Source organism: Panthera leo, chromosome D1, assembly GCF_018350215.1.
Source record: "Panthera leo isolate Ple1 chromosome D1, P.leo_Ple1_pat1.1, whole genome shotgun sequence".
NCBI lineage: Eukaryota > Metazoa > Chordata > Mammalia > Carnivora > Felidae > Panthera > Panthera leo.
In genome coordinates, this window is record NC_056688.1 from 63,782,247 (window position 1) to 63,799,545 (window position 17,299).

General features: G+C 38.1%; 1 protein-coding gene across 1 annotated transcript; it reads right to left on the reverse strand.

Moving 5' to 3' along the window:
- Nucleotides 1-6,020: 6,020 nt before the first annotated feature.
- Nucleotides 6,021-6,977, reverse strand: LOC122201403 (olfactory receptor 6). Its single transcript, XM_042907266.1, has one exon. The coding sequence runs from the start codon at nucleotides 6,975-6,977 to the stop codon at nucleotides 6,021-6,023; it is 957 nt and encodes a 318-aa protein (XP_042763200.1).
- Nucleotides 6,978-17,299: the final 10,322 nt, after the last annotated feature.

A 17,299-nucleotide genomic window follows, 5' to 3' on the forward strand; every position in this document is an offset into this window, starting at 1 on the left:
TTACCTCAGATGGACAGGAGACACTGCTGATAGATTTTACTGCAAGATGTAATAGCTTATATGAGGGAGCCAAGGAGTGCAGATAGAAATTGGTGAATAAAGTGGCTTTTGCCAGAATTTGGGAAAGTATCTGCTGTGAGGAGGTATGGGAGGTCAGTGAGACAGGGCCTTCTCTGGCTTTGCAGACCTTCTCTGGGAATGGGTAGCCTTGTCTCTGAATGGCCAATACTACTGAGAGAAGAGTCAGGTAGGAATAAGAGGTTGCCTGTCTCCTCTCTTGTGTGAGGAGTTAGGACAGGCTGCTTCTCTGATCAGTTACCCTGTAAAGGAATTTTTCTAGCCCTCAAACAATTGTCAGGCTGAGGTCACTGCTTAGGCTTTTAAAAATGCTTCCACTCCTATTGGGCTCTGAAGGAAAAGCTGAATAAAGGAAAAATCCAAGGAAGGGGATATGAGAAAACCCAAAAGGAGAACTTAAAATGACTGGCCTCACTTTCCCTGAGGGCCACAGTGAGCCAGGGCCCTGTTTTGGGGGTGGTTCTTTTGCCTTCCTGTGTGAGGACAATGACTTTGATCTCCCTCTCCTCCCCAGAAGCTTTATTTAAAGGGAAATCTCTCCCCAGCTGACTTATTCCCTCACTAGAAATCCTAGTCTAGGAGATAGGATTTTAATAAATCCCCTAGGTATGATTCCTGACCTTCCACCTCTGCTTTCTTCTGTCAGTAAATGAGCTCTGCTGGCCCAGAGGGAACCCTTCACCTGTAAAGGAAAACAGAGGGCCATTTTCACATCCCTGACTGTGCATTTAGTGACCATGTCTTGGGCTAGTACTACCAATCTGCTCCAAGACCCATGGTATAATGAAGACCCTACATGGTCTCAGAAAAGCTGTGGAAGCAAGACTCTTAGTCTTTCCCCAAGAGGTAATCCTTTCACTGAACATAAGTGAGTATCTCAGAGCAAATTAACTAAGACAAATGCATACAGGATTTCCTGCTTTATTTTCCCTCCATAGATATGTTTTCTTTTTAAATTTTCTTACTCAACAGTTATTGGACTCCTATGTGCCAGATGTGAGATGCTAAGTTATATATCAATGAAAAAAATAGACAACTATCCCTCTGACATGGGTCTTATATTGGAACACTTGTAACATGGAAGGGGCAGCACTGTGTTCTCACTGCAAGAGACACTAACCCTGGATATAGATTTGCCTTTCCTAAATGCAATGCTTATGTCAAAACTACTATCTGTGGACTTACAGAATGACCTTATCCACTGTCGTGCTATTCCACATAGCATTGCTTCAGATCAATAAATGCGGTACACTTCACAGTAAATGAATTATAGCAATGGACCCATCCTCATGGAATTCACTGATCTTACCATTTTCTCCACCATCACTGAAGTAGTTGGTTGGATTGTATTGTGGAAAAACCTCTTAAAGGGCCAGTTACAGTACCAGCTAGATGGTGATACTTTGTAGGGCTGGAGAAATGTCCTCCAGGATGCTGTGTGTGCTCTGAATCAGCATCCAATCTATAGTGCCATTTCTCCCACTACCAATAGGCATATATCCAGCAATCAAGGGGTAAAAATAGGAGTGGCTCCATTCCTTATTACCCCTAGTGAGTCTTAGTAAAATTTTTGCATCCTGTCCCTGTGACTTTCCTGGCCTAGAGGTCTTAGTCCCAAAGGAAGGTATGTTTCCATTAGGAGGTACAACAATAATTTCATTGAACTGGAATTTGAGACTGCCACCTGGTCACTTTAGTCTCCTCATGTCTCTGAATCAATAGGTGATTGATCCTAATCCAAGGGAAAATTGGTTGCTACTATATAATGGAGGTAAGGAAGGAGTATGTCTGGGGTACAAGAGATTCCTTAGGTATCTCTTAAAACTACCACAACTGTGATTATAGTTAATGGAAAATTACAACAAACCAGTCCAGACAGTACATCTAATGACTCAGACTCTTCAGAAATGAAGGTTTGGGTTAACCTACCCAGCAAAAAACTATGAACAGCTGAGGTGCTTTTTTAGAGCAAAAAGAATATGGAATGGGTAGTTGAAGAAGGCAATCACAAATACTAGCTAAAACCCTGTGAGCAGTTTCAGAAATAAAATGAGATTTATAATAGTTTATTAGTTATTAGTATTTCTTCTATTATGAATACACACAATATTTTGTGTGTGTGTATATATATATATATATATATATGTATATATATATCTCACAAATATGTTTTCATTTCCTTATCTCCTTTATCCCTATACCACGTAACATAAGATATGTTAAGAAATTAACTTTATATCACAGTATTTGAGTTACAGGAGAAGAGCAAACATCCTCTAAGGACTTTGCATCTTCTGGAGCAAGAGTTAGCATATTTTCAGTTAGAATATACACAAGTTAAGTTGTATTGTGGTAGGTAGAAGTATGACTTCGTTACTGTCTTTATTTGAAAAGGGTGTGGTTTAAAGAGATGTGTATGAGTGCCAAGTTGACAAGAGATGGACCGTCGTGGTCAGTTTTATGTGTCAATTTGGCTAGGCTTTAGTCCCCAATTTTTCAAACAAACATTAATCTAGGTGTTGCTGTGAAGGTATTTTGTAGAAGTGGTTAAAGTCCATAATCAGGTGACCTTAAGTATGAAAGATTATTCTAGATAATCTAGAGGAGCCTGATTCAATCAGTTGAAAGGCTGTAAGAGCAGAACTGAGACTTCCCTGAGGAAAAGAAGTTTCACCTGTGGGAAGCAGCTTTAGCTGCTTGAGACTTCCGGGCTGCCTTTTCTGACAGCCTGCCCTATAAATTTCAGATTTGCCTTGCCATCCCCACAACTGCATAATAAATCTCTTAATATACATCTCCTACTGGTTCTATTTATTTGTTTGCACCCTTACTTGTACATTCAATATACATTTTTCTGCAGTAAAGGGAAAATTTTACCAATTTAGTCACCTAGAAAACTTCTGGCTACCCTGAGTTTTGACAATTTATCCATCACTTTCTTGCTGGTTCACTGTCTAATGGAAATCCAGGAAAACTATAGCCTTTTCTATCCACCTCCTTCTCTGCATATTTCTTTTCAGATACAAGTCACGCTGTCTTTCCTTCTTGAATGTCACTCTTCGAATTTTGAACAAAATAACATAGTTATAACTGGAGTATAACATTAAATATGTAGCACAATATGAAACCTAATTACGTATAGTTTTTGATCTTTAATTCTTAAAATCTGAGTTGTGGATGAAATTGTTAATTGTACCCTTTTCTACTTTTCTGAATGTTTTAAACATTTGAAAGTAAAATATTTTAAATATTAAAGTAAAAGAAACATAAAAAGCAAACACATCATAAATGGAGAGAGAACAATGCACTGTTATAGAAACAATAAGTTAACTCTCTTGGAAATCCAGTTCACCAAATAAATTAGAAGGTAAGTAAGTACACAGAGGATTTGTATAACAACTGATCTAATGGCTGTATAGAAAACTTTAAAAATCAGACAGTCTAGACTAGAAAAGGAATGTCAGTTCATAAATATAGATGATAGTTGAGATTAGAATAATAAATGACCACAGGCAGGACTGCTTAACCTAACCAAAGTTAAAAAAAAATTTAAGAATAAAAAATAATGTTGTGAGGTTTCAAAATAGCACTAATTGGCCATTAGGAATTAACAAAGATTTTCAAGCAGAAATATATACAGCATAACACTGCTATCTTTTTAAATTTTTTAAAAATGTTTTTATTTATTTTTGAGACAGAGAGAGACAGAGCATGAGCAGGGGAGGGGCAGAGAGAGGGGGAGACACAGAATCTGAAGTGGGCTCCAGGCTCTGAGCTGTCAGCAAAGAGCCCGACGCGGGGCTCGAACTCACAGAGTGTGAGATCATGACCTGAGCTGAAGTTGGACGCTCAACCGACTGAGCCACCCAGGCGCCCCAACACTGCTGTCTTTTGACAAAAAGACTAAAAAAATTCGAAGTTGGGGTAGAAATGATATGATTCAAGATAGAGCATCTTATATTATTTTCAGTGCCTGTGTGAGGGCCATGGCCCATAGCGCTTCTTTTTGACTAAAGAAAAATGGTACAGAGGCACCTAGGTGGCTCAATTGGTTAAGCATCTGACTTTGGCTCAGGTCATGATCTTGCAGTTCCTGAGTTCAAGACCCATGTAGGGCTCTGTACTGACAGCTCAGAGCCTGGAGCCTGCTTCAGATTCTGTGTCTCCCTCTCTTTCTTTGCCCCTCCCTCACTCACACTCTGTCTCTCTCTTTCTCTCAAAAATAAGCAAACAGTAAAAAATAAATAAATAAAATAAAAATTATATATATTATTATGAATGTACAGTTGTTAGGCTACAAATAAGGAAGACCAGGAGGAAATAACAGGTTCAGGTAAATTGGAAACTACCACAGTCTGTAAAATATAATAATCTATATAAAATTAAATTAAAACAACCCCATGTGACGTTATACAAAAACTTAATACAGAATGGGAAGACCATGTAGTTACAATGTAAATAAAGTCAAAACAAAGCAAATACGGTATCAATAACCCAATTAAACTTATGTAATGTGGTTTCCAAAGTGTTGGGGTAAAATAGTATGCCTGCCATCCTTAAACACTCGACAGACTATATTTCATTAATTCACTCATCCAATATTGTTGCTGAGCCAGACAGAATCCATCTCTCGTCTATCATTTTATAATGTCTGACTGAAAGTATATAGTAGGATATTGCATCTGCCTTTCCACAATCAAAAAGGAAACAAATGAGAAGAGGAATGCTCTCGGAAACCTCGGAAAATGCTGCACATCTAGGCCAAGTACCATCTAAGCAAAAGCACTTTTGTGGCCTCTTGTCAATGTCAATGCTTCCTTTACCTGAAAAGGAATGGGCTTTAATGAATTGCTACTAGGTTTTCTGAAGGTCTAGCTGCTGACTTTATAACATCTGAAAAATTACACATGTAGAAATTCCAACAAAGGAAGAAAACTAAAGCATGAAGTTATATATTAAATACATATAGTTTATTGAAACTATACATTTTTATGTTCTAAAATTACATAATTGTTACGTGTAAATGCTGCATATAATAATATATAACTATATTTATACACACAAACACATATATACACACAAATGTATGTTAAATTTGCTTTCTCTCTGCCATGATAAGTGTTGCATGCTGTCTACCTTGCGGTATTTCTGTTACAGCCTAAAAGAAGTTTTTCTTTCATATTTTCTTAAATTTGAGAAAGTGATTAAAATGAGATATCATCAATTGATTACAAAAGGAACCAGGCCCCTAACCCTCTAGGAAGCAATAAACAGGTCCTAGCCATGAAGTTAATGATAGCAGAACCTCTTTTTGTTTACTCCCCCTAAGAAAAAGAGGGCTTTTAAGACAAAACAAAACTGGGGTGCCTGGGTGGCTCAGTTGGTTAAGCGTCTGACTTGGGCTCAGGTCATGATCTCATGGTTTGTGAGTTAGAGCCCCGCATTGGGCTCTGTGCTGACTAACCAAAAGTTGAGCTCCAGCTCAGAGCCTGGAGCCTGCTTCTGATTCTGTGTCTCCTTCTCTCTCTGCCCCTCCCCCACTTGTACTCTGTCTCTCTGTCTCTCAAAAATAAATAGAACATTTTAAAAAATTAAAAAAATTAATAAAAACAAAACAAAATCAAAATGGATAGAACTATAAAAACTAGTTGGATAATAACTGATTATTTCTTAGCATCTTCATAAAAATAAAATTATTTTAAAACTCCAGTACCAATATATGTCTCTTAAAGTTCTGGTTATTTCACTTACTACGTTAGAAAAAGAAGCATTTAATTAAGGCCTGAAAGAAAAGGAGATTTCCTCTGATATTTTTTTTTTTTTTGCCTCTTATCCTTCAATTGTGTACTAAGTCAGTGTGTTTATAATTGCAGACTTTTACCTAATGTAGGTGTTTTTTTGAGATTAAGTTAAATGAAAAGAGAAGGCATGTCTGAGTCTCTTTAGCAAAGACAATCTCTCAAGAAAAGGGCTTGGCCACTAGACATGGTTTTTCTGATGGCATCTTTGACCTCCTTGTTCCTCAGGCAATAGATAATAGGGTTGAGCATGGGAGTAAAGACTGCATAAATGGCTGAGATCAATTTGTTAGAATTGAATGAAGCAATGGCTCGAGGTCGGACATACACGAAGATCACAGCTGTATAGAAGATGACCACCACTGTAAGGTGAGAGGCACAGGTGGAGAAGGTCTTCCACTGCCCAGTGGCTGACGGAATGTGCAGGATGGTAGAGACAATGAAGCCATAGGAAAGGACAGTGGCTGAGAGGGGAAACACAAGAATGAGAATGGCTAGCACAAAGTCCACCATCTCAGCCATAGAAAAATCCATGCAGGCCAGTTTGAGGATAGGAGAAACATCACAGAAAAAATGGTTCAAGATATTATTGCCACAGAAGGCAACTCGGGAGATGAAGTATACCTTTGCCATGGAGATGGTGAAGCCACTCACCCAGGAACTGATGGTCAGATGAACGCAAAATCCTGTGGTCATCATGGCTGGATAACGAAGAGGACAACATATAGCCACGTAACGGTCATAGGCCATGGCAGCCAAGAGCACACATTCAGTACAGGCAAGTGAGATGAAGAAATAGAGTTGGATCATGCATCCCAGGAAGGAGATGGTATTGGGATGAAGTAGGAATCCAGCCAACATCTTAGGGACTGTGACAGATACATACCAAGTCTCCAGAAAGGACATGGTGCCCAGAAAATAGTACATAGGCTTGTGCAGGGACCCAGTAACCCATACAGTGAGAATGATAACCAAATTCTCCAGCAGCACAAACAGGTAGGTGATGAGGAAGAGAAGGAAAAGCAGAACCTGTAGCCAAGGGGAAGTATGGAAGCCCACCAGGATGAATTCACTAACATAGGTGGTATTTTCCTTTGACATGACTAAGACACCAAAAGACAAAGGATTTAATGAAAATAGCACAAATCAAAGAATGAGATCCACATTAGTAGCAAGGGGCCCTCAGGCTGTAGGTACTTTATCATTAAACTTAACCCTAGTGCCACAATCTGGTCCCAGGGTGTGATTTGGCAGTCCTGAAAGGCCACAAGATCCTCCCCAGAAAATCAGATGTCAGAACAGAGCCTGAAAACAAATCCACCAAAGACACAACGTTAAGAATCCAAAGAAACCAATATTGCACTGTACTTTAACTAGAATTTAAATAAAAATTTTTAAAAAAATAGTGGCAAACATAAATGAGGCTGAAGAGATACCCTCTCTATTCCTCTAATATCATTGTATATTCAAAAACGCTTGAGCTGTCATATATATATAATTCTCTCCCAGCACCATAATTTCCCACTTACAAAATTATAGCATTAGAAACTGTGGTTAGGGGCGCCTGGGTGGCTCGGTCGGTTAAGTGTCCGCCTTCGGCTCAGGTCATGATCTCATGGTCCGTGAGTTCAAGCCCCACGTCAGGCTCTGTGCTGACTGCTCAGAGCCTGGAACCTGTTTCAGATTCTGTGTCTCCCTCTCTCTCTGCCCCTCCCCTGTTCATGTTCTGTCTCTCTCTGTCTCAAAAATAAATAAACGTTAAAAAAAATTTTAAAAAAGGAACTGTGGTTAAAGGAAAATTTTAATTCTCTTTGATAAACTAATAATAATTAATGTATTTTGCTAAAGTTAATGTTTATAAAGTCCCTATACCAAGTTTAAGAGTCATTAAAACAATAATACCCTTTATTAAGATAATTTTACTCATGAGAATTTAATTCAAACTAATACCAGAAACCATATATATGAAGAGGTTCATAACATTATGATACTTAAGAGTGAGGAAATCATTACATAAGTTATGATTGTCAACTGGATGAAATAAGTGATAATTATAAGAATCTTGTAAAAATAAAAAAGGATTTAATAGTTGGTAAAAGCACAAAACAGACAAACAATGAATCTTAAAGCAGAGTCATGAGGTCAGATTCAGGATTTAGTCCCACAGATCTAGGTGAGAAATGTCGTCAGGTAGTACTAGGAGTAAATACTTTCCTTATCAGCATATTTCCAGGTTTCACAGGCTGTTATAAGGCAAAAGACCATCATGGTTGGAACAAGTGCCAAGGGCAGGACAGGGAAGCAGCGTAGTTAAAATTCTGGAGAAAATAAAATATCAACTGGAAAACACCCTCCTGACCAGGAGAATTGCTGCCTTTGGTGCACTCTTCAGGATGGTCTTTTCAGGATGCTGGCCAAAGTAGTTAACAATTACTTGCCTATTTTTAGGGCCACGGACTTAAAAATTGAATGAAGAATGTCTGCTCTCTTGAATAATTAAGCACATTTTTATTTTTTAGATGGCTCCTAATAATAGTATTTTATATATACATATATACTATATACTATACTATTTTATATATACATGTGTACATGTATATATGTATATATAAAATGCCTTTATATATACATATATAATGGTTTTATATATACATATAAAATGGTTCACATTTGATTCCAAATTAATTTGTACAGTTCAATTAATTTGTACAGTTCTATATCTTCTTCAAAGACTGGTTCAAAATTTTGATACTGTCAGAAGTGTTACTTGATTAATTCTCTCTACTCCTTGACTCTGAAAACCCTCCTCAATATGGACATTGCTGAACACAAGTTGCATTTAAGAAGTTACCTTGAGAGTGGGGACTCAGGAGATTCAACAACTCAGAAGGTTTCCTAAAGCACAATAGGATCAAAGAGAGAACTGAAATTTAAAAACACTTTCTTCACAAGTGAGGATAGAAGAAAGAGAAAAATAGAGATAGAAGTTGGCTTGAGATTATAAACAAAATTAATCTGAAAAGAGAAACATCTTTTTCGAGGAGACCAATAGAGATGACCTGGAAAGGGAAAAGCAGAATTTAGGGAACTGAAAAGCACAAGATGTGAAATTTCCGAGGTGTTTAGTAGTGATTTCTGATTTATTATGTACTGTGTGGGCCAAAACCCCCAGATCTCCAATAAAGTAGTTGGTTATATGTGTGGGAAAAATTACCACAGTAAAATATAACTCAAATTTGACTTCTTCCTCCACTAAAAAGGAGTTATCCTTTAATGAATTTTAACAACTCTCTCAGGGAGGTCATTTTTACCCCAGTTGTGAGGCAGTATAGAAGCACCTAGCCTAAACTGGAACAATTACAGTACAATGTTGTGAAGGAATTTTTACATGTAAATGCACACTTATTCATTTCTGATATTTTAGGAATCATAGAAAACAAAAGAGTAACATAACAAGAGACTTGACATGGACAAAGGGGCCCCAGTACTCAGAGTGTACTAAAGCATGAAGAAAACTACAGACCACTGGGACATATAATTTTAAGACCTGAATTTTAGTCCATGATCTATCTCTGACTAACTTTATATAATCTGAAGCAAACCTCAGATTATCTAAATTTTAATTCCCTTAAGAGTCAAAAAAGGGGCGCCTGGGTGGCGCAGTCGGTTAAGCGTCCGACTTCAGCCAGGTCACGATCTCGCGGTCCGTGAGTTCGAGCCCCGCGTCAGGCTCTGGGCTGATGGCTCAGAGCCTGGAGCCTGTTTCCGATTCTGTGTCTCCCTCTCTCTCTGCCCCTCCCCCGTTCATGCTCTGTCTCTCTCTGTCCCAAAAATAAATAAAAAATGTTAAAAAAAAAAAAAAAAAAGAAGGAAAAAAAAAAAAAGAGTCAAAAAAGGATATAATATTAAACAATTCAACAAATCATAAACAATTTATAGTATTGTTAATAGTTAAAAGAAAGATCTATTGAATACTTAATGGGTGCCTGGTCCCACACTGCATTTTGAAAATATAAAGAAGAAAAAGTCATATTTCCCTATTCAAAGTCTTGAGAAGAAGATAAAAACAAGTGAACAAACCATTAGAGTTTAGTGTGTTACAGCCATAAGAAAGATACATACTTGGGGCGATTGGGTGGCTCAGTCAGTTAAGCATCCAACTCTTGATTTCTGCTCAGGTCATGATCTCATGATTTGTATGATCGAGCTCCATATAGGGCTCTGGGCTAACAGCATGGAGCTTGCTTAAGATTCTCTCTCTCTCTCTGCCCCCCACCCAAATAAATAAATAAACATTAAAACAAAAAAGATATATACTCAGGTATATAGGAGAAGTTCCTAATATTGCCTTCAGAAGAAAACTAATGGGACTTTCTTATTTGCACCTGAGCAGCTGAGCCCTGTTGGAGAAAACTCACAAAAGAAGGCAGATGAGGAGCACCTGGGTGGCTCAGTTGGGCTCCGTTAGTTAAGTGTCCAACTCTTGATTTTGGCTTAGGCCCAGCATCAGGCTCTGTGTTGGTAGCACGGAGCCTGCATGGGACTCTCTCTCTCCCTCTCTCTTTGCCTCTCCCACTCACACTGTCTCTCTCAAATAAATAAAATAAAATAAACTTAATAAAAAGAAGACAAATGATTACTGCCATAAATTTATGGTCATGGAGCTCAACTCGTTCACAAACAATGGCTATCCTACACAATGTTTTAAATCAATTCACTCTCCACGTTTCTCAAAGACTCTTGCCTCTGATCTCCAATCTGCCATCCTCACTCTTTTCTCTGACACTCAGCACAATTTTACCTTCTATTTTACAAATGAAGCTCTAGGATACATATTTATTCAACTTCCCACTATGACACTCAGCACAATTTTACCTTCTATTTTACAAATGAAGCTCTAGGATACATATTTATTCAACTTCCCCCTATCAAGTCATTATGCTCACCTTCTGACATCTTTGCTCATTCCTTCTTTACTTCTTATCTAAGACCAGTCCCTCCATCTGCTCTACAGATCCCATTTTTCAGGAAAACCATCTATCAGAGACCCCATCTCTTTTATGTTAAATTCATTATTTTCACAGATATTCATTGAGCACCTACGATGTGACAGGCACTATTCTAGATGCTTGAAATAGCTCCCTGACCAAAACAGACAAAAAGAAGCCCTAATCTTAAGAAGTTACATCCTAGTAGAAGGATACAGGTAGTAAATACGGTACTTCTCAGGACTTTGAATATACACGATAGAGATATAAATGTAAGAACTGATATGTTCTGTGGATAAAATAAATAGAGCAAGGTAAGGAAAATCACAACTGCAGAGAGTTGAGCAGGTTCATATTTCAAATAGGGTGATCAGGATAGGCCTTATTGAGCATAATCATGAAGAATGTGACAGCCATTTGGCTGTCTGATGGAAGAGCTTTCCAGACAAAGGAAACAAGCAGTTCAAAGATCCTAAGGTGAGATACAATGTAAGGAACAGCAAGTCCAGTATGGTTGGAGTAGAATGAGTGGAAGGGAGAGATGAAGTCAGAGAAGTAAGGGATAGGAGAAGTGATGATGAGCTGATCACCACAGGCCTTTGATGTTCTTTTAATTTATTTTTTAGAGAGAGAGAGTCACCACAGGCCTTTTAAGCAGGTGTAATCGTGTTGGCCTTTACTCTCAGTATACTGGGGACACTTGGGAAGGTTTTGAGCAGTTAAATGACCTGATCTTATTGATATTTTAAGAATGCTTCTGGCATATTCTTCTTATCTGAATCATTTCCTACAACTTTTATCTGGTTAATCAATGATGTGTCTTTCTAAAAATAATCCTTCTTTACTGGTAATATTTTTGCATCTGCTTGAAAACACTGTACCATTAATTAATCCCTCTTTCCTCTCCATTGCCTATTTTCTATTGCTGCTACCTTTCTGGTGATATTACCATTTTAAAAATGTCAGCTTTAGTTTTCCACTCCCTGACTCCTCGCCTAAACTTAGCTCCCACACCTTCAACCCTACCATGACAGTTCCAGGCACTGAGAACACTACGACAAACATAAATTTGGCACTGTTTAGTAAAGAAGAAAGAGAAGGGAACAGAGAATTAGAATATAATGTAATAAGCATTACAATAGAATATCGAGTTTTCTAATTCTCAACCAAATACTAAGTATTAGGAACCCAGGATAGAGAGTAACTCTTTGTCAGAGGAACTCAAAAAGCCTTTACTGGGGAGGTACCATTTGAACTGAAATGAAGCTTGTAGAGTTTTGGAGTGGAGGAGAAATATCAAGGAGAAACAATAGCAAATCCAAAGGCACAAAGTAGATATAAAAAGTTAATGATGGAATGATTTGCATTTTGATTAGAAAGAATTGGCGCATGGAGGAGAGAAATGCATCAAGATAAGGCTGGAGGATGTTATATATGATCAGTCCTTTTCACATTTTTTTAACTTTTTACTAATTCCCTCCCCATTTCCAGCACAGAATCCTACAACATCTGACAAAATAACTTTTATCACACTGACCAGATGTAGAAAACAAGATGAGTCCACTTTACATATTCTCTAATGTTAGCTTGAATTCCCTTGATTTTTAAGATTTGTAATTTATTCTTGAAATTTTGAGGAAGTTGATATTGCTGTATTTCCTCAGGCATGACCTAGATCTTCACATACACCCACCATTCTGAGAACATGAATGAGGGCCACCTGGGACTACTGTCCTTCACTTTCTCCCAGTTTTCCTACTTGGCCTTCATCACCTTCCCTCCTCATCTCTGCCTTCTCCAATATAATCTGTCCAATAATAAAAATATTCATCATTAACTGGGTATCTATCACACAGCAGAATTTGTACTATGTCCTTTCCATATTTTAACTCATTTAATTCTCACAGCAACCTAATAAAGGTAGATATTATTGGTCCCACATTACAGATAATCGGGTAAATAATTTGGTTAAATTCATACAAGTAAAAACTTGTGGAAATGGAATTACAAGCTAAAACTGTTAGTGCCCCAGATCTATACTCTTTCAACTAAGCAATCATCCTCCCTCTTTAGGTATTGCTTCCCACCTCTCTGTCTTCTCACTGCCATGCCCCCAGTTCACACCCAAATTGTGTATCCACAGTCTGCTCTTTCTTTATTTCTTTACCATGTCACCCATTCTCCTGATCTTCAATCTTGACCCTCATACTAAAACCAATTTCTCTTTTTATTCAAGTCTTTTATGTCCAAGCTCCTCATAGGTTTTACATCCATGTAAGCCTTTGTGATCAACCTAAAGTTCCAAAACCTGATTTATCTAGTCATTTCCCATGAGTCACCTGCCTTGTAAGTATGTCTAACATTTAAGACCTCCTAGTACTATGATACTTTTCACCTCATCCCTCGTTAGACCCTCATGTTGGTCTAAACCTACATGGCCTTTCCCACTGCACATTGACCTCTGATCCAGCTACTGACGTGTTGTGCTCCATCTAGCCACCATTTCCTAACTCTGAAGGTCTTTGTTAGGAAATGAATCTTGTCTCGGTCAGAGCAGGGGCTCCCTAGCTGAGTTAAAGGAGTAGACTGATGTGTATTACTTGGAAGATGGTAGGTGGGAAGTAGAAGGAAGGGAAAGTTAGGTGAGAACTAGGGGAATAGTGCAAATAAAGGGAGGTAGTTTGTGTCATTCGGGTAGAGGGTAGGCTGGAAAGGAAAATTGAAAGTTTAAGTCTCAGCAGAGGTAGAGTGGACATGCATTGCAAGGGGCTAGAACCCATACAGAGTCTGGCAAAAAGTATATTGTCCATTTAAAACAACACATATAGGCGCTAAACAGTATTCCTGTTCCAGACTGAGTGATTTTGCTAAAATAAATATGATCCTGTAACTCTCCAATTCAAGTCCTATAGTGACAACTGTACATCTGAACTCCTTACATTGCATAGCAGGTCTCTCATGATCTGACCCTCACATTTATCATATCTTAATCTTCTTTTTTTTTGTTAGATACTCAACCAAAGCTCAAGAATTTGTATTTTTTCAGGGCAACATCCTTCTTCAAGACTGTGCAGTTGTGCATACTCTGTCCTCTACCTGAAATTCTTTTTAGCGCTTGCCACCTGTAAAGTGCCTACTCAGATCCATCCTCTTTATAAAACCAACCCTAACCCCACCCAACTCCCACTATCACCTACCTCCTGCCCATCATCCCTAGCTATCTGGTTTTGTAACATTTTGGAACTTAGAGCATCATAATCATGATAACATGTATCACTTTGCTTACATTTCACCACTACTATATTTGTGAACTTCTTGAAAATTCCAATTTTATCCATTTTCATCTTGTTTGTCCTTTTATCTCTAGTATCTAGCACAGGTCCTGATGCATGGTTGGCACTCAATAAGTAAATAATTTATCATATTTAATTAAGAATAGATGTCTTACTTGGGATGCCTCCGTGGCTCAGTTGGTTAAGCATCTGGCTTTGGCTCAGGTCATGAGCTCATAGTGGGTTTGAGCCCCACTTCGGGCTCTGTGCTGACAGCTCAGAGCCTGGAGCCCGCTTCAGATTCTGTGTCTCCCTCTCTCTCTCTCTGCCCCTCCTCTGCTCATACTCTGTCTCTCTCTCTGTCTCTCAAAAATAAGCAAAACATTTAAAAAAATCTACATAAAAAAGATTAGATGTCTCACCATAGTGCATTGTTTACTTCTCTTTAGGACGCTGGGTGAAGTAGGTCATCTTGGTTGAGTCTGGCTTGGAGACCTTGGTTCAGTTGCCCAGTGGCCAGATCTGTGGAGAGGTACTCAAAGAATATGGCCTGTGTTGCCTCTCCACCTGAAAGGATTTGCAGATAAGTTACAGAAAGGAAAAGGGAAAGAAAGGGGAAAGCAAATAAAAAAGAGGCTGATCTAAATCCTGGAAAATTGTTTCTCTATGAAACTCAAGAGTTCCATGACTTTGTAATTCTCCTTGCCTGGGAAAGACTTTGGGGTCCAGATGGATTATAAAGAAATGAAAAATTACTCTGCTATTGGTTGAAAAAAATGCAATATAACCAAAATGCAAAGGTTACTTCTGGGACTGTTGGATGCCCCTGTTGGATGATAGTCCAAAGGAGAGCAATTTTTCAGTTTTGTATGTTTTTTCTCCATAGCTGTTTGAGGTATATCCCTTCCCATTCCTCTCTCTCTTGCTTTCATTCTGTTTCCCTGCCACTGACCTTGGGCAGGCTTTGCATGTTGACTCTTCCCACAGACCTTATTCAGGCAGAACCTATAGCTGAACAGGTCAAGGATGCAATAAGACCACTGCTCAGTAGAGACAACCATTCTTTAAAAGACACATCCTTGGAGACCTGGTTCACAAGTGCTATAGGATTTTCAAGAGCAACAGTGACAAAGAAGTTAGAGACATTTCCCTAGTGATCTCTGAGGGTCAACAAACAAAGAAGATGCTATATAATTATCAGATGGGGAAACAGAGAACAACGTCTTCCTAGCAAATCAGCCTGGTGATTCATCCTAATCCTTTTGGCAAGCCTTGATTTTCCTTCTCTCTGGTTGTTCGGGAAATAACTATTACTCATGATGTAGGACTTTAAGGCATTAATGTTACTCAGAAAGTACTAGTGAGAGGCTCAAAATACACAAAAGATGATTGAACAGTGTTAACAGTACACTAAACTCTAGGGAGAAGCACAACTTTCTTTCTATTCCTTTCACTCAAGAGAAGAGTACTCCCAAGCATGGAAGACAAACAACTACACATAGGGCTAGGTATCAAGCCTTGGTGGGTAAAGCAAATTTAGTAGTAGCCAATTCTCTTATCTTTTAAGGAAAATTCTCTTATCTTGACTCTTTTTGAAATGTCATATAATACTCTTCTCTTTTGTGTTTCATGTGAATAGTTATTGAGAATAATCTGAGGAAGATGTTTTAGAAGGAGGAATATGCATTTCTAGAGATCCAAGAAGAAAATAAACTGGGATCCCAAGCAAAGGAGGGCAGGAGACAAGGCAAAGGGCACATAGAACAGGCAGCTGATGGCTTCTTCGCGCTAAACCTTAGATTAAAACCTCTTTGCTTGTTTAATCTTTCCATGTCTCCTTTAACTATCAAAGTTTTAAGACCTTGAGGGCCATTGTGGGTCTGGGGGGAAGTACAAAGAGGCTGTTGAGACTTGTCAGCAGAACAAGAAATGACCTTGTGTCTCAGATCTGATCCAGGCCTGCTTATCAATTAAGAGACTGAGGACACATATCTTATGTGACAGCATGTGTCTTTGCTTGTAATATTCCCTCTGCATATGTCTCGCTTTGAAAACAGCAAGTGTGTGGTAGCAGCAGATGAAGGCTTTGTCCAATATTTGGAACTTTTCTTAGTTCTCTGTTAAATACTTTTTTTTATTAGAGTTAACACCACCAAACGTAAGTAGAATTTTGGTGTCATCTACATAGCATTCATGTGGATGTATTTTCTTGACTAAAATTCATGAGCAAGAATAACAATAATTTTTTAATGTGTGGATTTATTTTAACACACAGTTATATAATATATCAGTTTATCCATTCAATTAATCTTTATCAAAAATAAATTTAGGTGAAATAATTATGAAATTCAATCAGAAAATAGTTATTACTATATTTATGTGGTTATTTTCACCATTCATCTAATGTGGAGCTTACATGGTATTTTTCCATTTAGGCTTATAAGGAACCCTGCTCTGTCAATTCATAAAGTTTATTGGTTTGGTTAATTTGCTTATCAATAACTGAAACACTGGAACTCTGGGATAATTCCAGATATCTTAGAAAGTAGAAGCTTTCATGCTATTGAAGTTTCATGCCAGAAACCTTTGAAGTATTCTAAACTTTAATTCCTTTGCCCCCAAATACCCTAGTCAATCAAATGAGTAAGGTCATCTCTATTTTAATAATTCAAGGATGCTGTCAGTAGGGTGATAAGGACATCTGTGAATACATAGGAGCAAGATCAACTCTTTGCAGAAAACAGAGACTAACAATAAGTTGTGTGCCTGTTATGTGCTAAAGACTTCACATATGTGTTGTCTAATTTAATGCTTCCAATAACTCTATTAAATGCTATCATATTTCCAATTGTCAAACAAAAAAGAATATAGAGCAGTTTTTCCAGGGTGATTATATCTGTCAGTGTTCTGTTATAGGTTACAGAATTCACCTTAGCTAGTTGAAGTAGAAAGAGAATTTGGTTCTTTAAAATCATTGTGAAAGTTGGCATAGGGGACATTAGGCGAGCCCCAGGAACAATGTTCAGCCTCCAGGATCCCCTCCTCTCAGTCACAATAGAGAAAGTTGCTGCTGTTGCTGCTGCTTCCTTTGCAGGGCTGATGAACCAGAATCTACTGGCTCCCAAACTTTGGCCATACTTTATATCAGATAAATGAATGTCCC